Source organism: Corapipo altera, unplaced genomic scaffold (assembly GCF_003945725.1).
Source record: "Corapipo altera isolate COAL_440 unplaced genomic scaffold, ASM394572v1 58, whole genome shotgun sequence".
NCBI classification, from domain to species: domain Eukaryota; kingdom Metazoa; phylum Chordata; class Aves; order Passeriformes; family Pipridae; genus Corapipo; species Corapipo altera.
Window position 1 is genome coordinate 508,821 of NW_020884898.1, and position 26,953 is coordinate 535,773.

Sequence of the window (26,953 nt, forward strand, 5' to 3'; positions counted from 1 at the left end):
ACTTTCTTCAGACCTGTTTTCCTCTCAGATCTACTTTCACTGACAACTTACTGCGCTTCGTATCTGCATGAATGTCCTGTGGGAAAGGTGGTTAATTGATGCAGGTTGGAAGAACAGAATAGAGATCACTCTCTTTTCTGGGAGGTTCAGGAGGTGTCCTTCTGTGCATTTTTATATGTGGAACTTAAAGCTAATTTGTGTTTTCACACTTTATTGAGGTATCTGTGAAACATGGAGTTAGGAACATAATTTCAAACAGAGAGTTAAATTTTTAGTTTATCTATCAGGTATGTAATTTGGAACCTTTATTGTGTGGTGTGATTGGCGTGATTTGGAAAACACTAACGTTTCCTTGAATCATTAAAATAATTATCTGGAAGAGAGATATATGTACACTATTGAAGTCACCTTTGTGGGACTGCAAAGCAAATATTCAGGCAATATGTAAAGTAAAATGCAACTATTCCATCACTAAGCATAGCTATTGTAAAAATAATATGGAATAGTGTGAGGGGAAAGCAGCACATCTGAACAATGTTAGTATTTCACTAGTGGATGCAGGAAAAGATAGAATAACTGATATTTAGCACACAATAGCAGCTAAACAGTCTGCTCCATAACCTCAACAGTCTGAAGTGAATGAGTTAACTCTAGTAACTCTGGCTTGTTCAACAAACGGTTGTTTAGATTTATATATGCTTTGATAACTTTATTTCCCTAATAGTCTGTCTCCTTGAAAGAAGATATTAACTGCTTTGTATAAATATAGTCTTATTCTCCACTTGATCACTCTTTCTCTTCTTCAATTATAAATATGCAGTTAACTTAGTTTCTTTTCAGACTAGATTAATAAAACCTCAGTGCATCCAAGGATTTGTTGTAAAAATGCAGACAGACATGTATACTTAAGGTACAATGTGTAAATTTTCTAATGAATATTTTGAAGCATTAAAATGTAATTTTTTAACAGCTTATTGGCAGTATGGTACACCAATTAAATTTCCCTAGTCATTAGGCAGGTGAAAAAACAGTCTCAGCTGGAGTTTTGCCTGTCTGAGGGTATGAGATGAAGCTCCAGACGGACCTAGTGCACATCTCTCTAAGCACACCTGATTCTATAGATTCAAGAGCACTGCATGGCTGGAAGACTTCTATTATTTACCCAACATACACATTTATTTCTCACTACCAGTAATAAGATTCACAAAAAATACTGAGCTATGCCTTTTGGAAGGAGATCTAAGTTTTCAGCAGAGTTTAGAGTCATTGTTTCATTTCAATTCATAAGCACACTATGGATTGCTTCCATATAAATTTTTTATGGTCTTGAATATCAGTTTCCCATGCAGCGTGCTGGTCAGAGTTTGAAGTCTTTCAGATAAAAGTCTAATGATTTTGATTTGGCTTTCTTTTGTGGAAAATTAACGGCTTTCTCAGACCCTTTGGCTTTTTTATTCTGTGAAAGAGATTATTCTAAAAAGACTGGAAAATAAACCAGAATTCTTTTAATTTAAACTAGCATTTTTTAAACCTCAGAACCAAAGCAAAAGGTTTGTATATTGGTTTTTGAAAACTGCAAAATTTATTCCCCAGTCTCATTTTCCTTGGACACTGTGGGCACCTGCTTGATTTACAAGCATTTGAGATTTAGATTTTGAGACTTCAGCTATCATTTAGAAATTTTCAGGTAAAGCTGCTGTTTGGTTCTGGTAGAATTTTGATTATGGAGAGGCTCCAAGCTTTGACCCAACATTTAATTACAAATCTGGTATAGCATGAAGCTAATCCAGGACTCTTGTTTTTAAATATCAAAAATTGAGGGGAAATATATGACTAGCAAATAAGCACAGGTCATTCTAGGGCCAAATAATTGATGCTGAAGGCAACTCAATGTCTGACTACCTGTGTACATGTAATGCATGGTCTTCCTTGTGTAGTCTGCAACTGCTCTTTGTGTTCTGAATAGCTATAAGAGAGAAATTATTTACATATTTAAAGCTAGTTTCCTATTTTGTGGTGGGAAAAAAAATCAGGTCTCTTTGTACATTCTGAGGCGCATTGATTTCTGATATTCTTAGTTTTATTATTTCCTCATCTGTGTCAAATTATTACACTTGTTGTATTTCTGTGCTGTAAGCCCTCAAATACTGTAATTTTGGGAACATACAATCTGCTCACAGGCCTGGCTCCATCATCAGCTTTATTCCTCTGTTTGGGAAACTGCTGAACTTCAAGATACATATGTGTGCCTCTGTGTGTGTATATTTGTCATGTATATATGTGTGTGTGTGTGTGTGCATGTCAGTGCATATTTATTTTTTCAGCTTTTCAGGTTTTGCTAGGTGTCAGAAATGAATGGAATGGCACTATGGAGCCTGAAATCACAGAAATCTGCAAGAAAAGATATGCTGTGTTTGAAGCAGAAGGAAATGTTATAGTTGAAATGTGTCTTAAATGTGTCTTAAATCTCAGATGCCCTTTTTTTTCTGTAACAAGCCTTTTGAAAAAAGGCAATTATCACTTTTTGGTAGTCCTGTCTTCAAAACAGTTACTGTAAAGATCCGAGTCCTGTTTTATCTGCATGGGAAGATCCAAGGAGATAATGTGGGAGGCAATAGTGAAAACGATCTGGATAATTCATTGCAATGGAATGTACAAGTTAAAAGAGAAAGTTCCACTGAAGAACTTGGGGTGGAGAGGTATTCTTCTGGTTTTTTTTTCACTAGACCACTTTTAAGCGGTGGCAAAAGATCTAGTATGTGTTTAGGGGCAAAGTGGTTCTGGAAGACTTGACAGTGGTTCAGTTAATGCACTTCACAACTATTCACAACTTGAGTGCACATGCAAAAGCAAGTGTGGCAGCAAGATGAATGTAAATCAAAAAGATAAGGAACTATTTTGTCTTGAGATGACTGAGAAGTACTTGTTGAACTATGTAATGATAATTTGAAATTATTTTTTTGAGCAGAAGTAATGCTTCTATTCCATTACTTGTAGACATCTAATGTTATCATTAAACAACATTTAGGCAGTTACTAGATATATATATAAGAACACTTATAAATGTTCCACCAGCTTTATTATGTGCTTATCACATATACAATTTTCTTTGAGAAGTTTTTGTTATTGCTATTAACTGTTTTTATGAAAGACTTATCCAGTCAGAAGGCACAAAGATCACCATATTATTCTGCAGAACTGCCACACCCTGTGAATGAGAAATCAAGAATAACCAGGGCATTACAGGAAGTTCTCATAAAGTACATGATAAATATTTGAAATAAGTAATATACTCAGAAGTCAGAACTGGCTCACAAATGAATTTCAATAAAAGTGTAGGACTGAATCAGTGAATGCTGTTGACAAAGGAAAATTTTTGAAGAGCTTTTTAGAGAGGATGGGAAAAAAGAGAAATGAATATGAGGTCATGAGAGAGGAAAGAAGAGGAAATTTAGATAGGTCAAACCATGGCATCTCTGTGGAATTAAATTCCCAAACTGACTGCTAAAACCTGTCTTGTTTAAATCATAAACATCTTTACTTGGAAATTCTGTGCAGGTTTTCTGACATGGTGAAGATCATCAAAGCAGGGATGAGGGCTTTGCAAAGTGATAACAATTAAATTGACGACTGCATGTCGCAACTCTGACCTCTCTTTACTCTTCAAAGATATGCAGCACAGAATCTGATTCTTGGCACATCAGTGAAACCTGATATGGGTTTGCCAGTTGAGAGTTTATATAGAGATGGTCACATTTCCCTTGCTGTATGTGTTGGCATCTTTGCAATCTTGGAAGTTTCCTTAATAGCCAAGGATGTTTGCTACTGGATCAAAGAAGCCCATTTTTGGAAAGCACCAAGAGCAGTATTCCTTGAAAAAGGCTTAAAGAATTACATACTAAGTTGAAGAAAAAAGGGCACAAATATCTTCCACATGAATTTGACTCCTGGATTATAAATCACCCCATTCCTAGGACTTGCATATTATCTTTAATTTTTTTGTAAATGGAATTTAAATTTCATACTCATAAGCAGGCAATAAGGTTATGATGTTCCTGTTACTATTTTGATACAGCTTTTATGCTTCTTTCATTGGATGAAATGTTCAACAGTATGAATATGGTACAAATCTTTTGGTTAGGATGCCTTATACATTTGGGAGACTGAAATTTACAAATTTTTGTTGAGAAATAACTTGCCAGAGGCCTTTAAGACCAGGCTGGAAAAGCAGGAATGGCTGCTTTGATTCTTGCTGGGGTGGGTAGACAGGTGATGTTGGCTTTTCAGGGTGCTTTCTAGCCCTGCAGTTCTCTTGAGAAATGAAAAATAATGCCTGTTCCTAACTTATTTAACAAAAATCAGCAGGATTCAGCTGAGCTGGTGATGTGGATCTGCATGTTGATCCATTTACAGATAAGTCAATAGCCAGAAGGCAGGTAGGACATTATTGGTTGTGTTAAAATCTGAATTGTTCTGAATACAGCTAGAGAAATAATGCTATAAATACTTAATGTCTTAATTCAGATTTGTTCCTTAGCAATCATCTCTTCTTTCTCCAAAATGCAGCAGCATAAGTTATGTTTAATAATTAAAATTTTAGAATTCATTGTTAAGTTCTGCTTTTCATCTAAAATAATAACTACAACTTTGTCAGTGGCATCTTTCATTAAATTCTTTTCAAATAGCTTTTTTTTGCTAGTAAAAAACCCACTGTGGATGTTAGAAAATTGAAGTCAGATTTAGATCTTGGTAAATTGCCTTTAATATATACCATTGTAATGGACATAAGAAACCAGACCGTATACAAAGAACAGTAATTGCCACTTTATTGATGTAACCACTGTACGAGTCGAGGAAAGGCTCCGGGACAATGGAGAAATGCCAATTTTCTGAAGTATAAAATGTTTTTTTCAAAATAAAATATGAATTTTCATAGTAAACAAACATAAAACCCACTACTTTTCTTCTCCATCTGAGAGAAATAGAGGGGGTGAGAAGATCATGAAAATACATAGGTTTCATAACAACCCAGTTAGAAATTTTATTTTCTTTCTTATGGTTTCACAGTTCTTCTTCAACATTAGCTTCAAGCTCTGCCAACCTCCACAGGAGTCTAATGGAAAAAGAGTAAAGGGTCAAAAAGTGCTTTTGCTTAGAGTTTCGTATCTACCTGAAACTAAAAGGAGGTTGGATTCTTGCTGTAAGTCACACTTTAAGGAAGTTGTGCAGAACTTGGTGGGAAAACTGCTTTTGGATGTGATAGACAGCAAAAGTCATACCTGACTTAGGAAACATGCATACTTAGCAGGAAGATGGTGTTTTCAATTCTGAATTTTTATTCCATAGGCTTCTAAGCAGACTTACACAGGAATCAGTGCCTGTACATTTGGACACACCCTTGACTTTTTAGAAGAATTTGACTCAGTTGTAGTTGATCTGTTAATTGACAAATTACTTTGGGAGTGTCCTCTAAGGATCTATCTTTCAACACAAAGCATTAAATTGTAGGTTTGTGTACTCTGTAAACATGGTTTGAAAACTAGTGAAAACCTTTCTGTTATTGAGCAGACTTTAGCTCAGACTGCTGTGTAGCCATGAAAGATTCAGTTAAGAGTGAGGATTTGTCTCAAATGTTCTCTCCATGTGCAGTTGCCAGCTCTTCTCAGCAGTGCATGACAGCCCCTTACCATGCCAGATACAGATGCATTTAGGGGTGCTTCATCTCTGGAGTTTGCAAATGTTCTTTATGCACTTGGAGAAAGGTGATGATCAACATATCTGTATCTGCAGTCTTAGAGGCAGCAAACCTAACTCTTAGAATGGCTCAGTTCCTGTCAAGGCAAATGGAGACCATTGCCACACGTCGGGTCTACGTAAGCAGATCAGATGTATTCTCTAGAATGACAAAATCCTATAAAATAATAATAATAATAATTATAATAAAAGTCAATGCACTTGGATTCATGGACAAAAATCTCAATATTTTGGGATATTTTTGACAAAAGCATATATCAGAAATTTTTTTTGGTTGTACTAAATTCTACAGGTATTGGAGATATCCTCCCAGAAGGAATAATTACTCAAAACACTAGAAATTCATGTATTCTGATCTCCTGATCTGATTTCCAGATACAATTCAAGTAGGTGCAAGTATCTGTAGCAGCTCATTATGTAAGCTCAATATAATTCCATGTGTGCTTCAAAGAATGAATGTTTGGCAAATAGATATGAGCTAATTTTTATTCTAGGACTTTGAGTCTGAGAATTGCTCAGCAAACCATTTATCTGTATGGTTTTCAAGGACTTAGAACAATAGTTTTATTTTAGCCAAGATGTCTTTCTTAGGTAATTTTTACACAGAAATGTCAAAAAAGCTGTTGGAGTTTAAATATTTAATCAATTCTCATCTGTCAATATATTTTAGAGATTCTTTTTTCTTTTATATCATCCTTGAGTGTCTTCTTTTTGCGACAAGTTATGATTAAAAGTTGTAGAAGTTAATACAAATTACACATAACTCAGAAGTAGAGAAATGGGCCCTGCTGTCTGTGACCTCGTTCCCATAAGTTTGTGAGCTTTATCCCCAGTTCCTTTGTTGGAGACCATCACCTCCTGAGCAGTTAAATGTCTGCAGTAAGCATCTATAATGCACTGAACAGATGTGTGTAATAACCACTTAATGTTTTGCTAGGTTTTGCAATGGAACAGGTATGGTTGCTGCTCCTGCTGACGATTAAAGTGCTTTCAGTGACTGCTCAGTTCAATGGATACAACTGTGATGCTAACCTCCATAGCAGGTTTCCTGGTAAGTGTTTAATAGACTTTTTTCTAATGGTGTCTTTATTGTCTTAGTTCAAAGCAGTGCTTATTTTTAAATACAGAGCTTTAAATCTGTCTGAAGCCTGGGGGTAGGACTTCATGTTAAGTGAGTGTTGACTGTCTCAGTGACAATGAACTTCTCTAATATTGCAGTTTACTTTCTTCTAATTACACAGTGGGCAAAATTTAGTGCCTCACTTCAACATTAAGTGCTTGGTTAGGGACAGGTGAAGCAATGGGTTATGTCTATGTATGATGTATGCTCTTACCTCTAAGTAAATGGAAATTAAGTAATTTTTTGGATATTGGATGTTCAGAGCTATTAATACAATAAGAAATAGAAATGAAATGTCAGTCTTAGTGACATGTGTATCAGGATTTATTCAGCTAAAGCATCCTTTTAGTCGCTATTACATTGCTTATCCTTCCTGCTTCAAGTTGTATTTTGAACAGAATAATAATAGTAATAAAATGGCTCTGAATACTGGAATGCTGTCTCTGTCACATCTTGTTTTTCTGAGATAGCAATTGAATTGAATAGTTTAGTAATGAACTCTCAGTATAGTATTATGCTGTAATACCTTTTGTGTTGCTGCTTGCTGAATAATAGTAGTTTTGATGGTGTTGGTTTTTTTTTTTTTTTTTTTTTTCCAGGAAGGGTCAGCTCTTTTATTAAACTTCAGTCATCAGAAAGCAGACAGTGTGTTTGTTTTCCTTTGTTACCACCACACTGCTAGATGCTTTGTTGACATAAAGACCAGCAGTGGGTTTAACCTTCTTCCACTTAATCAATATGAATATGAAGAACAGAGAAATAAGACATGCAAAGAAGATCAAATATATTGTCTCCATTCCTGAGAAAATCGTTGTTTAACTGAGTATTTCACAAGCTAGTTATATATTTCCCTTCTTAGCAACAACTTTTCTAGGCTTGCCTCAGATGTGTGGGTGAATTGTGCCCACCTGTCTCAGATCTACCTTTTAAGTTGTTTTATATAATTGTGGGTCATTTTTTGTTATTATTCTGGCTTCTTGAGAGGATTACAACAGCTAGAGGTATATTTAGATTCCTCTTTCCATTTTTTAAAATTTTTCTCTGGTCATTTTTGCACCAACCCTATGCCAACATTTATTTGCAATGCAACACCTGTGAATTGAATTAATCTCTTATTGTGGATATTTAGGGGCCTCTTGCAGTTCTGCCTCATAAAAAAGGGTCATATCAGATTCCATGTCTGCCAAATCTCAGTGACTTGGGAGAAAATCTGTTTAGGTTACAAGTAAATAGACTTTTTTTTTAGAGGAAATGCTAATGACTCCTCACTGCCTATAGGAACTTAGAGCAGAGTCCTACTTTTTCTTGTTTGTCATCTCGGGCAGTAAAGATTCAAAAGTTGGACTTTAATCAACAGTCTTAGTGCTGATTTTGAGAGCTAGGAAAGAAAAATAATTCTGTTTATTAGTCATGCATTTGAGATGGGAGTAAAAACCAGAAAACCCATTTGTTCCCAAATTTAGAAGATATTATATTCAATATATGGAAGGGCCTGCTATGTAATGGGCTGGAGCTAGTGGAGCTGAGAGGCTACTGGAACTCATTTTTCTGAGTTTAAGAACCTCAGAAGACGGGTGAGAGAATCTTTGCAGGAAAGAGGGCCTCACTCTTCCTGTGCTTGCTTCCCCATATCTTGGCTCACACTATGGCTTTGAGGCAGCTGCCTCAGGGCCTTCAGAGTCCAAATGTAGGGGGAAAGGTGAGAGAGAGATCAAAAAGGAGAATGTTTTGGAACGAGTGTCTCCTCAGGCTGAGATAGTACCCACAGAATCTGGTTATGGGTAGACTTTCTTCCTGTTCCTTATTTGTTCCTCACAAGGAATCTTCATCGCCTTGAACGGGAATTCCAGCCATGGGGCAAGAAAGGTGTGCAGATACAGGAGAAGCCATTGGGTTTTGAAGTTGCCTGCTCTTTTTCTTTGAATGTTGTTAAGAACAGAAGTTGTTTTCAGCAAAGAGGAGAAATTAAGCCTTCCTAAAGGAACCATGGAGCTCATCCATTTTTCATTTGTTTGTTCTTTTATCATACATTGCTTTGGTGACTTGCATAGGAATGCTGCTGCATAAATAGGATGACAATCAGACAGGACTTCTGTTTGTGCAGGTTTGTTTTAGAGTGTAGGTAAGCAATAGCCAGCAGGAATGAATTAAAAATATCCCTGTATTTGGAAGATTGAAAATTCAGTGACTTCTTATGCCAAAAGCTAGATGGGTTCTAAAGAACACATCCTTCAGAGAGTTTACCTTGAGAAAAAGACTTTATTTCTGCATTGCAGTAAAGCATAGCTTTTAGAAGGCTTTTGGGAGATGGAACCATAGCAGTCTGTCTTTAGCTGGGAAATGCAATTTTGATTCAGAGGGCTCTTGTTGTAAGTACATATTGAGAACTTAGCAGAAACTAAGAAATGTTGCACCTTTTTCACTAAAATGCACTATGTATTTTAATTCAATATCAAAGCAGTGCTTTGATCAAACAGGAAGCAAATGCAGAGAAGCTGATTTTGAACTATAAGTGCCTTTGCATGACTCCTCTGCTGGAATGAGTTTTATCTATAGTGTTTTGTGGCAAACTCCTGTCCTCTGAAGTTTTTTTCTGCCTGCTCTGGGGTGAGCCTTGGCAATGTGTGGAAGGGTACCACAGCAAAAGGAGGCAGTGGAGCTCCCAGGATTTGTCTCATCACCACGTGTCTGTCCTTAACTCAAGATGGTCTCTGTAGTATCTATGTACCTCCCGAACTTTACTCTGTTTTGCTTGTGACACATCCGTGAGTACTGTTGGCTGTAGGTGGCTTGGGTGATTTGAGTCAGAAAGAAATCAAGTGGTTTGCTTGTATGGAAACTCTGTGACATAGAGGTCATTGTATTTAAGGCTTCATCAGGTGGGTGACGTAACCTTCAAACCATCTATTCCTCTCTTACTCAGAAAACCAGAAGATTTTAGTGCAGGAATACAAATACTTTTTTTTTTTTTTTTTTTTAGTTGACTTGTTTTAACATATTTAGGAATAATATTTACCTTTCCAAATTGACAAGAAATGAGCTAGGTGTTTAGCATCTAAAGAGACATTAGATCTGTTTGTGCCTGGTTTCAGATTAATATCTGAACAAAAAATGTTTTATTTCCAGAATGGAAATTATTTCCATTTATTTCCATTCCAGAATGGACTAATTTGGCAGCCATGCTTCCTTGTGAAGTAGATGGCAGAAAAGGTTCAGTCTGGAAAGGTTGTTTATCCCCCTGTATCACACAAAAAATTGTGTTTGTACTGTATGGCCTCATTTCCCATAGTGTCAAATGATAATTTTGCAAGTGGTAATGGTAACTTAATTGGTGGAGTTAATATCCTGCTTTTTTAAAAGGCTTGAAGTGAGTTATAAAATTAACTGAACTACTTTATGTTAAATGCTGCAATTTGTTACAACCTGACTGCTTCTGTATTTGGTCCAAGTAAGCATAAATGCACACTTTGCCATTTGCCTTTTTGTACTGGTCCCTCTACCTTAGTATACTCATTAAATGGATCATAATGGTCCTCCTGTAGTGGAAAACAAGGCATGCTGCTTCTTGATCTTTGTATGTTATATTAGTGGGATTATGATCATGTACAAACCAGGAGTATTTCATACGAAATCACTTCAACTTCTGTCTTGCCTCCAGTACCTGTCTGCACAAATTTATACCCAGTTATTTCCTGCACTTGATTCTTTTGGCTTTAAAGCCACCATTAAAGCTGTCTAGATTAAACTGTTTGTCCTCCTGTACCATGGGGGAAGAACTAGTTCATTGTAATGGAGATTTCATTTCCTCTCTGTTGTGACAATGCAGTTAAACAATTCATTCCAGCAGTCTTAATGGTATAGTATTGACTGAAGTTGTTCTGCAATTTTTAATAGCACTTAATTTTCAGGCAGATGTAATAAATTAATTGTTACATAAAGGAGTAATGTCTGTGTTTAACACAGTGCAGTATGTCTTTTTGTAAAGCACTAGAGGAAAACACCAGAGCAGCATCCCAACCATCTATGGGTAAAGAAGACCTTGCAGAAAAGCCATGTTATAGCTCTAAAGCAAACCAAACTCTTGCCTGTATCCTAACATGTTGTTTTTCCTTTCAGGACACAACAATCTTCAGAACTTTTGAATAAAAAGTTTAATTCACCCAAGACTTTTTTTTTGCTGCTCAAAAATTGATAAATTTTAACAATTGCTGCTTTTGTGTTGTCATTATCTACAGAATGAAAGATCGCAAGAGGCTTTGTAGTATTGATCATCATCTTTCAAGAGCCAACTGATTTTTCATCAAAGCTAAAGCTGATGGTTCTTAAAAAACAAACCATGAAACCCAACAATAATAAAAATCCCAACTTGACAAAGTTTGTAATAAATTGCTCTGATAAACTGATGATTGTACTTCAAAGTCTGCACGGTCTGAGATTGTGATCTCATACAAAGTGGACTCCAGACAACCTTAGACAAATGTAGCCAACTTTATGCCAGAGGGGACTGGAAGGCAGAGCTTTACCTCCCAAATTTCTCAAAATCACTGGAAATTTCTTTTCCAGAAGGGAGCTGTTTAATCAGACTCCAAATGTGTAACCACTTGCTGTTTTTTACTCTATTGCAATGCTTCAGTTCATGAACATGCTACTAAAAGATTTGTGGGGGAATTTTAGAATAATGGTTTTGTTGCACGGTAGACTATATTGCTATTTTAATTTTATTTTTTTTTAAGTTAAGTTGTAGAGTCAAATCTGTTCTCCAGAATAATGCAATTCTGACCTTTATATTCCAATATTTTGCTGTGACTGAGGTCTAAAAGTTTATTTGACTGGAAATTACAATGCTAGATTAACTGCTACAATAGTTACGTGTGATTAGTTGAAATCTTCTTACAATGTCTTTCCCTGTATTTTTCTTGCAGCTGAACGAGATATCAATGTTTTCTGTGGAGTACAGACAATAACTATGAAGATAAATTTTTGCACAGTTCTTTTCTCTGGTTATTCTGAGACAGATCTGGCACTGAATGGGAAACATGGGGATGCCCACTGCAGGGGTTTCATCAATAACAACACCTTTCCAGCAGTGGTCATTTTCATCATCAATCTGAGTACTTTGGAATCCTGTGGAAACACTTTAGTGGTAAGATATAGTCCAAGTGAAATTGTAGCATGGCTATTTATGCATAGGATCCAGTGAATGTCTTTGACAGCATTGTATCTTTTATAGATACTTTGTGTTACCCAGTTAGCAATATATTGCATACATCAAAGAAAAGTGGAGAAAGTTGATAATTTATAATCTTGATTACTAATAAGAAAATGTGGTGGGACACATTTATTCACTGATTAGAAAGTCTAATTTTAATTTTTTTTTTTATGGAAAAATGAGATTTTTCCAAGGGATTTTTAAAACTCTTGCTGAACATGCCTAGACTTTGCAGAAATAGAGTTGTACAGTTTGTGTGTATCACGTTGAACAAGCAGTGACAACTTTGTATCAAAATACCTATGAGTAACTTAAAATAACAAGTGTAGAAATATATTATTTTTAAGACTTTTATTCTATCTGGCATTCATACTTGCACTTGATGCCTGTCAGTTTTTATAACAAACCCCCTGTTTTGTTGCTAATTGTGCCAAAAATGGGCTGAAATATTTGATATGCTCTGTGACCCCTTTGCCTTAGGCTGAGTTTTCTTTTAAAATTTCAACAAAAGAACAGTTTGCCAAGTTCAAGATTCTCTTTTCCCATTTTCACTGAAAAACCGTAACACTTCCATGACTTGCACTAGAATAATTTTCTAGGAAGCAACTTCTTCCTGTTCTTGTGTAGTTGGTCACATTGTAAACTCTCTGAACTTGCCATTTAATTATAATCATAAGAGCTTGATGTTTAAAAAAACAAAACAAAACAAACCTAGTCTGGTAAATCCAAATAATTGGAGCTCCCCATGAAGTTCCCCACAAGGCTGCACAGGATACAAAGACAAAGCAGCAGCTGTAAAAAATATAACCAAAAATTCCCCCCATCCTCTCTGTTTAGGCATACTGTGCCCCAAACAAAGAGGATAAAAGAGCAGGGAGCATCTCTTACTTCCCTACTCTGGAGTAGTACAGTCCTGTACATTTCTTGGCAGTGTTTCACAGTAAAGACCTTCAAACTAATTTTCAATAAAAGTAAAGGACAGACAACAGCTCAGGCAGAACTCAAGTAAAACCCGGGTTTGTCTGTGATACAGCAGACTCAACTTTTTATTTTATGGGGGTGGGGTGATGAGGAAGCTAAACAGAGCTGTAGTTGTCTATACTACATCAGTGATCTAGCCTATAATTTTTAGGCAAACTACAGATCTTAGAAAATTTGATTTTTTACATTTTTGTTTCATTTAGCAAATCATTAGGTAAGCCACTGGTGAAGTGCTGCTTCTGTCTTTTAGGTATATTTTCTGTAGATGAAGAAATCAAAAATGTCCTGTGCTACTTACTGCAAAGTGTTATAACTCATGTGCACCTCAGGATGATTCTTCCATAATGAAATACCTTTTTAAGAAACCATGTTTTCTAAAGCTGCTGAAAATATCTGTTTTGGTAATACAGTTATACCAAAGAAATGCTACAGTGGAAGTCCAGTGCCATGTTAATTTACTTTACTGAATTATGTGCCTACTGAGACAGCAAACCACCCCCCTATTCAAGTCAGCAGCTACAGACGAAGTCGGGTCAGGCTGCTAGCAGAAGGAAAGTGTCCTTCAGTTTTCTTGACAGCTGCATGTTATTGCTGGCTCTGCACATTCTCTGAGCCTGAGCAAAAATAGCACATGCCCATGGATTGAATTTAGGTTGTGTTGGCATTAAGCTTATGTTACTTTTGAGCTCTGCAATTTCTGACAGGTTATAGTTTGTAATTTAGAAATGTATAATGTAAACAAAGCCACAAAGTTCAACTATTCATTTTGTATCTATTTATAAAGTATGTTGTTTATGATATGTCAAAACCAAAGCTCAACAGTGAGGGAATATTGTTTCTGTGAATGAAATTGCTTGTATATTTGCCTTACTATTGTATATGTAAGCTCATTTTAAGGTAATATTTTTTAACAATAATAGCAAAGTTCCTTCAGTTCTTCCCAGTAAGTCGTGTGAATTCATTGGGAATGGTCAGGAAAAAGTACCTACCAAAAAATACTCTTCCAGGATTCATAATTTTTTTCAAGCGTTGCTCAAGTCTGTTTTAAGAACAGGGGTATAGCTTGTGAACTGTACACACGTGATTTTAGGGAGGTGAAAAGTCGAACACAGGGAACATGTTATTAAACCAAATTAAGTTTTGAAGGATTTACTGAAGATATTTCTGGATAAATTATGAGCTAAAGCATTGCTGTCCTTAAGTATTTTTTGTTCCATGGTTAACTTTCAGATAATAGTAATCTTCTGTCTCCCTCAATAGGTATCCTCAGCTCGAGGTATCAATGCTTATGGAAATACCTCAGTGATACAGATAGGTAATGTTTCGGGCTATATTGATACGCCAGACCCACCAACAATTATCAGCTATTTGCCTGGGCTTCTGTACAAATTTAGTTGTAGCTACCCACTGGAGTACTTGGTTAACAATACCCAACTTGCTTCGTAAGTGTGCTTTTTAATTTCTATGTGCTTCATTGCCATGTTTGTGTAAGCATGTATACGTGCATGCCATAGCAGTACTGTCAACATAGGAATTTTTAGGTGTGCAAGAGTAAAGGGAAAGGAAAAAGCACCAAAAGAAGAGGTGATACAAAGAAAAAGAAAATTCTGTAGCATCATTATATGAAAAAACATAGTTTATGAAGAGCTGTGGTTATTAAGAGACCCTTAGATAATGTAAAACTTCCATTAAAATTCAAATGTTCTGATGAAAAATGAAAGCAGCAAAAAAAAAAAGTTCTTCATGAAATAGTTTGTAGGCATGTAAACATAGAATGCAAGAGAAAATATATGCATGAGTAAACATTGTACATTATGAAAAGTGGGTTATTTTTTGTTACTTTGCCTCTGCTAATTATTTTTCTGATTCGTGTTTCCAGTAGCATCCATTATTTTCTGCATAGTTAAGACTGTCAGTATTTCCACTATAAATTCCTGTTTCTGAAGTTTATAACCCAAATGCATAAATTAACTCCTTGTGATATGACTCATTGAGTTTTTTTAATGATAAAACTCACTGAAGTATGCAAACACAAAAATAAGGTATCTTTCTTCATGATGATTTTTGGTTTCTGGTTTCTTGTAGGTCATCAGCTGCTATTTCTGTAAGAGAGAACAATGGTACATTTATCAGCACTTTGAATTTGTTGCTTTACAATGTGAGTATAAAGCACAGTAATATGACTTGAACTAAATTAATCTCTGCACTAAGTGGGTACAAGTTGGATTAGCAGACCAGAGTATAGACTCCTCTTCATTATTTGCTATTTCCTTCTCACTCCTCCCATGAAGCAGACCTTTCTTCCAGGCATCTTTCATTTCTGAATTCCCTTTTCCTTTTTGTTTGCATGTATCTGCTGTCTTGTGTTTATATGGTTCATCTTTGAGGTCACTTAGTCTCTTTCTCCTGTATTTATACATCTCCTCTATTTACAGCTCTGGTTTTCAGCGTGTGACACCATGTCACCACTCAATTGTCCTAGTAATAACAATCATACTCTGAAGTGCATGCTTGTGTTTGAATTTATTATTTTTGTATGTGTGAGTATGTGTATATGTACATTGCACTTAATCAGAGAGTACTTTGTAGTATTCTGTGAAATTATTCCAGACGTATTCCCTTAGCAATAAACTGTAGCACTTTGGCTGGGGTGTTTTTATGTTCAAGCCTCGTCAGATTGTTTTGATCATCTGTAATTGTAGTGAGGGATGTTGAATTTGCTCCCAATCTATAGCCCGCTGCATATGTTGCCTTATGGTGTGGACTTTAAAGATTTTAAGATTTATTAATAATAACAACAGTTTTCATCCAGCACTTCTTACTTATATTTTAGATAATGTAACTTGAATATGCATTTACTGTAAAAGCTTTTACCATGTAAAAATGGTTGGTGACTATAAAACATAAAAAATGCACAGACCTCTCCTTAATATTAATCAATGAAATTATATTTTTGTGTTGATTAAAATTTCTACTCATACATTTTAAATACCTGATTTAAATATCAATTTTTCAATCTATCAAGCATCGTTTTTGTAAATTATGAATCTGATTTTTTTTGCATTATTATTCATGCCATCATGCTGCTGAGTTATAATTCATGCAACTGATTTAAAAGTCAATGCTTTATGCTTTGAACATAATGAGCTATAAATATTGCAACAGGACATTTTTCAACGGCATGCTTTAAAAAAATTATGTTTGTTTGAAAGTGCAGAGCTCCAAATAACAACCTATAATCTGTTAAAATGAAGATTATGCTTCTCTCATTTTTAAATAAACCTGTGATCAAAAAGATGGGCCAGAGTGAGGGTAGGCAAATTTCTCAGTCAGGTCAATCATTGACCACAATGTATTTGCTGCCTTTAGGGCCCAATTCAGAAAACAGTGAGAAATAAATGTTAGCAGTGGTCATACTGAGCAGTTTTTCCTCAAATACCACATGCCAAGATGTGCTTTTATCCTCCCTACTCTGGTTAGCTTTTCAGTTGGCCATAAATAGGGGTTTCTTTCTGATTTCAGTCATATTACTCACCCCAGTGAGTAGCACTGTCATGAATAATACTGCTAAGGCTGGCAGATTCAAATGGTGGATGCTTCACATCCTAGGGCTGGATAAATAGATGGACAGCTTGTGCATTGCCTGCATTTTGCCCAGTTCTTTGGACACTTAATGTCTTGTGGGTTCGCTTGGTCCCTGTTAGAAGTTCTGGCTTTGGGAGGGGCCTCAAGACTTGTGTCCACTCTTAATATTGATGAGGGGTTGTGTACTGAGGCATCTCTAGGCTGCAAGCAGGCATACTTTCAAACTTTAGCTGTAGTGTTATTTCTTAAGATTGACTGTTAATCTTCTCAACTCAACTCTATCTTCCCTCACAAGATGTTATTTACATTTACCTTGTGATGTTAGTACATGTCATTGTTAGGAAAGAAAAGAGTAACCCTTATGATAGACTCAGAGCTTAACAGCAAAATGTTTAATGGGCTCTCACAGACCCTAAGTGGCTATATGCTTTTATGGCTTCTTGGAAATATCTGTCTAAATGAGTAAAAAATACTCTTTAAGAATAAAAGAACTACTATGTAATGCAATAGTAGGGCCTTGCACTCTTTAATGAGTTGCAAAATGTGGCAGAGCTATGTGTTATAGAAATGTAAAATTAATTTGAAAGAAGGCAAACCTATCTGATTTCACTTGAGTGGATCTCCAAGGACTTGCTCTGTGCATATCTGAGCTGGTCTTTCCTTGCATGTGTACCTCTCATGGCCTCCAGTGCTGCAGAGTTTGGATATTGGGCATGCTGTGAATTTTGGCATTGTTACCTTTGAAAAGAATCACTTGAGCTTTGTACTTAAACCTTATTGTTGCTGTAAACTACTGCTTGCCATGGTCTTGCTTGCCACACGGAACCTGGTCAAAATACTCTTTAACAAATTTTTTCATGCACATTGAGTGTTTTGACCCCTCACAAGAGGTCTCAACATGCTGAATGCCTGTGCTATTGGCATTAGCAACCTATTTGACATAGGTGATGTTACCAGTAAGTGCATTTTGATATGCTGATTTAACACCTGTCACACAGATCTGTTTCATGGCTTTGTTGCTAAAGTGACATTAATGGTTCAGACTTTTCAACAAGAAACTAATAAAACAACTATATCTATGTAGTAGTATATGGGGAATTCCCAGCTTTCATGTTGAATACAGCTTTCTTGAAACAGTTCTTTTGAAATACTAGAATTTAAATGAAAATATTTGTTACTTGTAGTCTTCAATAAACCAGCTTCCACGGAAACTACATTTTGTATAACAAAATGTGTCTGTTCTCCTGGACTGTATCTTAAGATATATAAAACCTGGTGACATTGCTATCTCCACTAGTTCACATAGCCTTAACGTTTCCTGGGAAAGGGTACACTGTGACCACCCAGTTAAGCTCCTCCTTCAGGAAACCGCAGTAGCTGCTGTATTTGCCTGTAGGCCCTGGGAGACTTACTGGAGTGTCAATGAATGGTACCTTTTCTTTAATCACTAATCCAACCACTTCATTAAATCATAAACAAATTCTCCCAAATAGTTGCATAGAAAGAGACCTGTCAAATGTTTTTCATCTTCATAGACAAACTTGTAGGCAAATACGCTGGCACTGCTTTTTCTTCCTTTACAGAGGACAAAGTGAATGATCATCCTACATAGAAAGGTCAGAAAAATCAGATGAGAGTTCAGTCTGTGGATGCAGGTGGATTGTTACAGTGGAATTTCTGCTACAGTGAGGCAATGTTTGTTTTTCAGGATTCAACATACAGCCAGCAGCTCCTTATTCCAAGTACAGGTTTACCTTTGAAAACCAAAATATATGCAGCTGTAAGAGCAACCAACCTTGATGGAAGGTACCATAAAGAATGTTATTTCTTGTCTTCCTTGCTATTCAGCTCTTAGTATTGCAAATTTTTCTGATTTAGAAGCATCTATCTTTCCTCATAGCTCTTTTATGTGTCAAAATAATGATTGATGTTCAATAATCCCTGCCCTCCCTCAGAGGGTATCAGGTTCTTGATGGTGAATGCATGTTTTGCTGAGGTTCTCATTATGAAAGTTTTCCTGTATTATACTTTAATTCTTATATTGGTTATATTTAAGGAAAGGCCTCTGTTTGACCAAGTGAGAAAATCCAGAGCTTTTGAAAGTGGATTGTTTTCAATTCTAGTCTTATGTGGCCATAGCTTATGAGAGGAGGCGTACCAAGCGTGTTGGTATGGTGGTTGACTTGCATAAAACCAAATAATATGATTTATACAATTCTACTGATGTGCTGTGCTGTTTAGTATTTTAAGCAGTATCAAGAAACAGAATGAGTTGTATGTGACCTGTTAAATACAATAATTCAGGGTCTATGTAACAGCCTACATTATCAGTTTATATGCTTTCCTGTCTGTCTTTTACTTACCTCGCTCACTCTCCGCCCCTCTCTTCTCTTGCCAATTCCCCTCATCACTTTACTCCCTGTGCAGGTGGAATGTTTTGATGGACTACTGTTACACCACTCCATCTGGTAATCCTAACGATGATCTTCGATATGATCTTTTTTTAAGGTAGGTCCTGCGTAAACCCAGTATTTTGTTGTCCTTCCTTAGAAAAAAAATTACAAATCTCTCCAGTAGTAGTGCCCTAAACTGCCTGGAAAGTTTAAGCATTATTACCAGGGAGGACCAAGGGATAGGCTTATAGATAACATGTCAGAACTTAATCTTGTGTGTGAACATAAACATGGAAGCAAATACAAAGCTGTAAGAATTATGGAGGTAGAAAACCATATATCCAAAATAGCTCTACTAGGCCTTTATTTAACCAAAGGTAAATGTGGTGAATGACAGCGATATAAAACACCATAGACTCCAGACCAGGAAGGTAGTTAAGGAAATGATTAAATATAAATAGATTCTCCTGCTTCTACTTCAAGTAATAACATTTATTTGAATTGGAACTTCAAAAAAAATCTTGGCAGTATCTCGGATAAAATTTTATCTGTGACAGTTGTTGGAGAGATACTGTCTTCATTTGGAGTTACCTGTCTATACTGGTTAGCATACCTGATTGCTTTTTGCTTCAGGTCTCAAGTTTCTTTGGGCACTGGAATTAAATGGTACCTTGGTTATAGCTGTGGTGTTGCAAAACAAAGTGTGGTGCTTTTGTAGGAATGCGTTTCAGCACAGGACTGTGCAGCCTGACAAACAGATTGTGTCTGCCCATGTTGCACTGTGTTCTTTTCCAAGGAACTGAAACATTGAACTTGCTGCTTGGGTTATTCTTATCTAAAAGCTTCAAAATACTAAGAGTTGCTCATCCTAGTTTTACTCTTCTCTGCAAAAACCAGCTGTGACAAGGACCCACAGACAACGATAATTGAAAATGGCAAGAGTCAAATGGGCCGGTTTTCCTTTGAGGTGTTTCGCTTTGTGAAACACAAGAACCAGAAGATGTCAACGGTCTTCCTTCACTGCGTGACAAAGTTGTGCAGAGCAGATGACTGCCCCTTTCTTGTGCCAGTAAGTTTTAGCGGACAGAAGTTGTTGTTAATTATCTGGCTATAAAATAGGCACTGGAGTTCTTCTGCATGCAAATGTCATGGAAGTTTGGATGGCACAGAATGAAGGTGACTTGCAGGGGACTGAATTAAGAATGTTTTTTGTGTCTGAAGGAATGTGAAACAACTAATGAAGAATATGGAAATTAATATTCTCATCTGGAAATAAAATAATACTAGACCTGCAAAGCATAGATTGTTGAACACATGAGAAATGACCTTTTCACCTTGTGGTCCTTAATTTTTAAAAGTTACAACTCCCAGACAGCTTTAGAGCTGATATTCTTAGAATAGCAGCAAGGTATTCATAATCACAGTGGATGAATAGAAATGCCTTAGAATAGAATTTACAGAAAACTTAAAGGTGTAGGAAGTGCTGTTATACTGACAGGGAAAATTTGTATGAGTTCATCATAGTGATGATGAAGTATGAGAACATCATAGTGATGAAATCCTATGCCTCATATAGTTTATTATCACCTCCATTATAGTTTTGAAACTACTGTTTCATTGAAGTTCATGAAGTTATGTCAATTCAAAATCGTCTGATTTTACGAGTGTCAGGAACAACAAATACATTTTGGAAATTGAGACATTTAAATAAATATATAAACACAGAATGTTCTGTGATATCTTCAGAATGCAGCATTTCCTATTGAATGACTTCTCATTTAGAATTTTGAAGTGCTACCTGTTCAGTATACTCCTGAAATTTTATACATTATTTTATATTTTTATGTTACGCTTTTACATAATTCGTTTTGTATTCAATTTATGTTCTGAGGTTTTTGAAGTTCTTTCACAAGAAACATGTTCTTTCGCATTAAAGAAATGCTCTTAGTCAAAGCATACTCGAGTACCCAAGATGCTCAAGGTAGATGATAAGTTACAGGTGTTAAAGGTAGATTCCAGGTGAGAGTGCTGAGGATTGTTTTAGTGTGAGTCTTTGCTATTCAGAACTCCAAATGTGGACATTCTCACTTGAGAATCTTGCTAGAGTAGGGATTGTCAAGCAAAACAGATTTGTTGGGGGAAACTGTAAACATAGCTTTGGGAAATTAACTACTGAAAATTCAATATACTATAAGATGGATCTTGTGCACAACGGTGATGTAGTTTTGTAAACAAAGTAAGGCAAAATACAATGGGAAGCCAGGCATTTATAAGATACAGTTCTAGGAAATATTACAGGTGTTTTTATTGCAAAATAATATAAAGCATATTAAGAAATAAAGTTGTAGTATTACTTATCAAAGAGTTTACATTAAAACAGGAAGCACAGAAGGACCATAATTCTGTTCCACTCTGAATCTGTGACTGTTTTGATTGACCACTCAGATTTGCAGTAACAGAGAAAAGAGAGATGCTGATGGGAGGACAACTTGGAGCCCTCAGAGCACATCTGGCAATGCTGTAATCTCTGCTGGCCCCATCATTACAAGGAGTGGTAGGAATGAACAATCTTTTTCTATGGACTGCAGGAATTTCAGAAACCTGGGGAAATAGTAATTTAATATAAATTTGCGGTGGTTCAGAGAAAGGATGAATTCTCTGTGAATTTGCTGAGTATTTTTTCCCTTCTGTTGGGGTCTTTAGTAGAAATTTTGAGCTAATATTTGTATGGCTCTCACATGCTTCCTACTCCAGTAAAATCACTGTGGGATACTGTTATACATATAAGGCCATTATAATAAGTTCAAACTCACTGGGTTGACTTTTTTTTTTGGTCAGATTTCACTGTAGATAATGGAATTTAAGGTACTGTGTTCAGTGTTGCAATTTAATTTGGACGGTTAATGAATATTCACTGTCACTTTGTATTCACCGTATCTTCCCGCTTCCCTCTGGGTTTTTATCTAAGTGTTGCCTAAAACTAATACATGCTATGCCTAACCTTCATCTATAAGAAAGAAATAGGACAAACACATTGCAAATTTTAAACAGAGGGGGCACTGCTTTAATTTGAGGCCGAAATTCCATGGTTTCCATTTTTATTGCCAAAGTTTTTAAAAGAAAAAAAGCAGCTCTAAATGCTCTAACTGTAACCTGCAGTTTCTGAACAGAATGTGTGACTGCTGTTGACTAAATAATAGAAATAAAGTATTTCAAAAAGTTTAAGAAATCACTGCTATTTACAAGTAGTTGCAGTTAAGCAACTGATTTCAGCAGTCTTGGACTTAGGGAGATGAGAGTAGGACTGAATCCGATCTAGGAAAAATAATTTAAACCCTTGGGAATAAAATCCTTCTTTTCATGCAAAGTGGTTGTACCCACATATACAGAGAGAACTGACCCTCCAGAATGGGGAATCATCTAACAAGAGACCATTTTTGGAAAAAATACACTGTTATGAGCAAAATCTCTGCAATGAAAATGATTAATTTTTTTGCATTATACATGGTCCCAATTGAGTTGCTACTATCTGATTAGTCAAGAAAAAGTGAGAACTAACTTCAAAGTTGCATACATGAGTACTTATGGGAAATGAATGACAGATCTGCTCAGACAAACATGCATGTTAGAGTATTGCTGCCTTAGGCAAGTAATGGAAACTAGATACAGCTTGTTATATGAGCAACCCCTGTTAGGTAATATAGCTTATGATTCAAATGCTGTGAATGCTATTTTTACAATTAAAAAAAAGATATATTTATCATTTTCCTTTAAATATTGCATTGCTTCAAGCAAAGTGGTCTGTCCATGTGTGTTTTATGGTCCCGAAGAAATGATAAACAATTTTATAATTTCATGACAACTGTTGACGTTTTTTAAATGAAAACATCAATAAGGCTGAAAAAGGAAAATAATTTTTTCAGTGTCTTCTACTTGAGATATGTGGGTAAAACTTTTTAGATTAGAAATATTTATCCATCTTTGTAGTATGCTTCTGGAGCATCCTTCTGCTACTGTGACAGAAGGATAGTTTAATGTTAAGTACTCCAAAAGAAAATGGGATTCAGTTTAGAACTCAGCCATGAATTTCAGGAGTGGCATTGGACAAGTCCCTCAATCTGACTCACACCTCACTTTTCCTTCTGGAGCAGAAAGGGAATTAGTTTTACTGTCTCTTCTCATTGGGAAAATAAGCACATAAAAAACATGAGGCTCATGTATACTATAGTTAACAAGATAAAAGAGGGAAGATCATGAGGGAACTTAAACAAAACTATCTGGGTTTGGATGAGGAGGGCCAGGGTGAAGTACTAGCTTACTCTGGTGTGATGCTGCACTATTTTCAAAACCAACTCTGGCCCAGCTTTAGCAAAGATACAGAGCCCATCAAACCTGCTGCACCCAACTCACCACAGTACATTTGCCAGTATTAGGACTGCAGTGGCACGGATGTGCAGCCCCTCACTTCCCTCCTTTAGGATGGTGCTGCATCTGTCCTGGGGCTGGGCCCTGTGCATATTGTCACCCTCAGAGGCCTCTCAAGTGAGCCAGGTCTCCCCATTACTCCAGTCACCAGTTGTTCTGGCAACAGAGCTGTTTATGAAGCTGCCTTTGTAGGAACTGAATAGAGCCACTGCAAATGAGTAATGGTCCTCCTCCTGTGTAGCTCTGAACTCATATTTCTAACATTTTGTTCTTTTCAGAGAAATGTTATTGTTTTTTGTTAATCTAAAATAAGTCATTACAGGAGGCATGCATGAAAGAAAATGTTTTAGTCTCTGTATGGAAGCAAAGCAGGTACCTACTTGTGAAGTTGAAATTATGTAGCTTTTGATGGATGTCTCAGTTAAATTTAGGAGACAGCTGCTCAAAACAAATGTATATGTGAACTATGCTTACAAATTGTGCAAACCCCCCCAAAAATGTTGACAAGAAATGTGATTCTGAAAGGGACAATGGCAAGTAAGTAAAAACTGGAGACGAAATACGAATGTTTCCCTGGATATAATGCCCCTGTATAACTGTCAAGAGAAAAATGAGCAAGCAGAAAGGGCATTTTTGTAATAATTTATGGTCACTGATATATTTTTCCTTGTCGAACATCAGGTAATTTTTTTCCTATAGAGATACTTTATAATATGATTAACAGTGAAGGGACTTGTGTATAATATTGTGTTTAGAGTTGTATTTTTGTTGAAGGGCAGAATAGACTTTCCACATTTTCAGTTAAGAGATTCCTACATTAAGGTGGTGTTGGTTTGTTTTTCCACAGAATATTAAGTAGCTTCATATTGTTGTGCTGACATTAAAAATGAAGCAAAGTTGTGTAATTATTGTTATTGTCTGTATTCTAACAGAGATGCTTAAAGCTCCTAGTCAATAGGACAAGCAGAGCTGATGTACTCTTAAAATGAAATGAGGACTATTGTATTTTGTGTTGCAAGGGGGGAGGAGATAGGCAGAGGTATTTTAAAAATATAACATATGTCTTTTTTATATATAGATGAGACACCAACCAACAATTCAGAGCTCGGTAAGTTAATCAGAATTCCAAGAAACATGAAAGAGGGTTATGAGTGAAACAGAACTGAGGAAATGAATGATTTTGATTGATATCTATACAATGGCTTTTTTTTTCCTTCTTTCTGTTTTTTTTTTTTTTTTTTTTGTGTGTGTGTGTGTGTGATTTAAATGAGTCAATACCAACATACTGAAAAGAAAACAATTGATAAGTCTGGAATTCTCAGTTTAATTTGTGTGTCCAGCTCCATCAACGTAGAAACTTCTGATCCTATGATGAAACTGAAATGAAGATATGCTGCTATGTCACGAGTGAGGGAACACTATAACCACCAGGTGCAAAATCAGACTTTAGCAATAAAATTTGCTCATGCCATACAGGAGTAAAGCAGGAAAATGGTTATTATAGTGCAGTCCAGCTCAGTTCACAGCTCTAAGCTAGAAAATCAGAGTTGCAGTTCCTGTTCTCCCGACTTTTAACCACACAAAGAACCTATGGAGAAGCTTGGATAGAAATTGATGACTAGGGCAGTGAAGCAAATAGGCTGCAAGGGAGATTAGCTCTCTAAGTTTTAGGGTGCTTCTCCTTTGGGCACTTGGAGGACTTGTTTCAGCCTCTCTGTTACTGTTCTCTACTGGTAACAAGGAGTAGCTAATGACTAAGAAAGGATAGTTAGGGTAACCAGATGGTACATTGGGCCACTCCACCTCATACTCCTTCATAAAAGGACTGAGGAGAACAAGGAATCTATCCTGTCCTCTGAACTCTAATATTATTTGTTCCTTTCTTTTCTCAGCTTAGAACATATAAAGGCAACTACCTTTCTTGCCTGTCAAGGAAACAAAGTTCTCCCTGTAATTAATTTCTCCCTGGTGTGTTCCTACTCATGGATATAATTAAAATAATAAAAAGCAGATTTTTTTATTTGCTGCACACAGTTTGCTGTGTTAATGGCTGCTACCTGTCCTTTCCATGCAATGAAAGCAGCAGCCCTCTTTATCCCAGAGCAACAGCCTTTCCTTTGCCTGTTGCTGTCCCAAAGGAGAGCATAGAGGTAGAGTGAGGTGAGATTACTACTGTAGCAGACAGAAGGCAGCACAGTGTTGAGAAGGGAGGGAAACCTGATCAACAGTGCTGATTTTTTTTTCTGCTTTGGTGAGGAGGGAGAGATCACTGGTGTTGAGGGCAGGTGGCTGCTTCTGGGAGGAGCAGTCTGGTTTCTCACACAAAAGCTGTGTTGTCATTTCACCTCACTGTCCAGCACTGGCGATGGCAAACCCACGTTGGTACTTTGGCTGCTACCTACTACTAAAATGCTTTTTTCACCCTCCTGCTGGAAAAGACAATACAGGCTGGATGTGTGTAGTTTGGTAGCTCAGAATTGGTCCGTGAACAGAGTGTTGAACTGCAATAAGTTGTAAATATGTTACCTCTTCTACCTGAGAATTGAGAAACACATTAAGAAGCCCTCTGTGAAGGTGTAGAGACAAACTTAGAGAGGTCTGCTATCTGGTGCGAGATACACCTGCTAAGAATTTATATACGCTTTGAATTGACATGTAGTTAATGATAGTGTGGAAGAAATCCTTTCATTAACTTGATTAGGCCACAAATCCTTATGCCTCTGCCTTGATAGTTCTTGGACAATGAGAGTCTTGCCTTAAGTAGCACAGGTCAAGGTTGGTCACTAGCACATGAGAGATTATGCCTTAGAAGGCATATATCTTTATCCCCCAGCATGATTGATATTTAAAGAACTAATAACTCTTTTCAACATATACTTAGATAAGCTTTATCCAAGTAGACAGGTGCTCATTCTGAGCTACAGTTTTAGTCCCTCCACTGCAATTATACTGTATATAGAGTAGTCTAACAGGAAGACAGAAGTATTTGGCACGTCTGAGAGATTATGACCAGATCTTACCTCAGCATTTTTCTTCTCATTGCAGCTCATCCAAATGGACCTCCTTTCCAGATGAACTCAGTCACCAGTGCGCTGATTTCAGGCATTGTCGTCCTAGGAATATCAAGCATTTTCTTTTTTGTATGTTCTCTAACTCTTCTGCACAGGAATTGGCCCAGCAGTTCAGTCCTGAGTGGCATCCGAAACCCAGTTTTCAACTGAAAGTGATGATTTATTTGCACTTTTTCTTTGGGGTTGCCTTTCTTGTCTGTGAAATATGATTCCATTAAAAAGTAATATTAAGGCAACACTCCAGTGGTATCCAGCTTCTATTCCAGTTATTATGTATTTTTAGATTTGCTAGGTGTTGTGTAGGTAAGTGGCAGTGATATTGGTAAGAAGCCTAGAAAATGATGAGAATCTCAATTGTGTTTGCAATCAGACTGCATGACATTATGCCCATGAGTGTGCTGACAATAGAGCTCAT

The 26,953-nt window shown here is 36.5% G+C and overlaps 1 protein-coding gene across 2 annotated transcripts; it reads left to right on the forward strand.

The window, feature by feature from the left end:
• The first annotated feature begins 52 nt into the window (after window positions 1-52).
• On the forward strand, window positions 53-26,953 carry ZPLD1 (zona pellucida like domain containing 1). 2 transcript variants are annotated; one of them, XM_027648724.1, is made up of 11 exons: window positions 53-104; window positions 6,692-6,805; window positions 11,797-12,017; window positions 14,325-14,506; window positions 15,150-15,222; window positions 18,358-18,455; window positions 19,077-19,157; window positions 19,940-20,111; window positions 21,488-21,596; window positions 24,546-24,575; window positions 26,513-26,953. In XM_027648724.1, the coding sequence occupies exons 1-11, from the start codon at window positions 68-70 to the stop codon at window positions 26,686-26,688; spliced, it is 1,293 nt and encodes a 430-aa protein (XP_027504525.1). In that variant the 5' UTR covers window positions 53-67; the 3' UTR covers window positions 26,689-26,953. The 2 variants fall into 2 exon arrangements, with proteins under 2 accessions (XP_027504525.1, XP_027504526.1); XM_027648725.1 differs by lacking the exon at window positions 53-104 and adding an exon at window positions 5,113-5,200.

Excerpts from the sequence above, each read along its gene's own strand:
- ZPLD1 (XM_027648724.1), top strand. The coding sequence starts at position 68 with ATGAATGTCCTGTGGGAAAGGTGGTTAATTGATGCAG. Across the intron at positions 15,223-18,357 it reads TGAATTTGTTGCTTTACAAT|GATTCAACATACAGCCAGCA; the intron begins GTGAGTATAAAG and ends TTTGTTTTTCAG. Across the intron at positions 19,158-19,939 it reads CGATATGATCTTTTTTTAAG|CTGTGACAAGGACCCACAGA; the intron begins GTAGGTCCTGCG and ends TGCAAAAACCAG.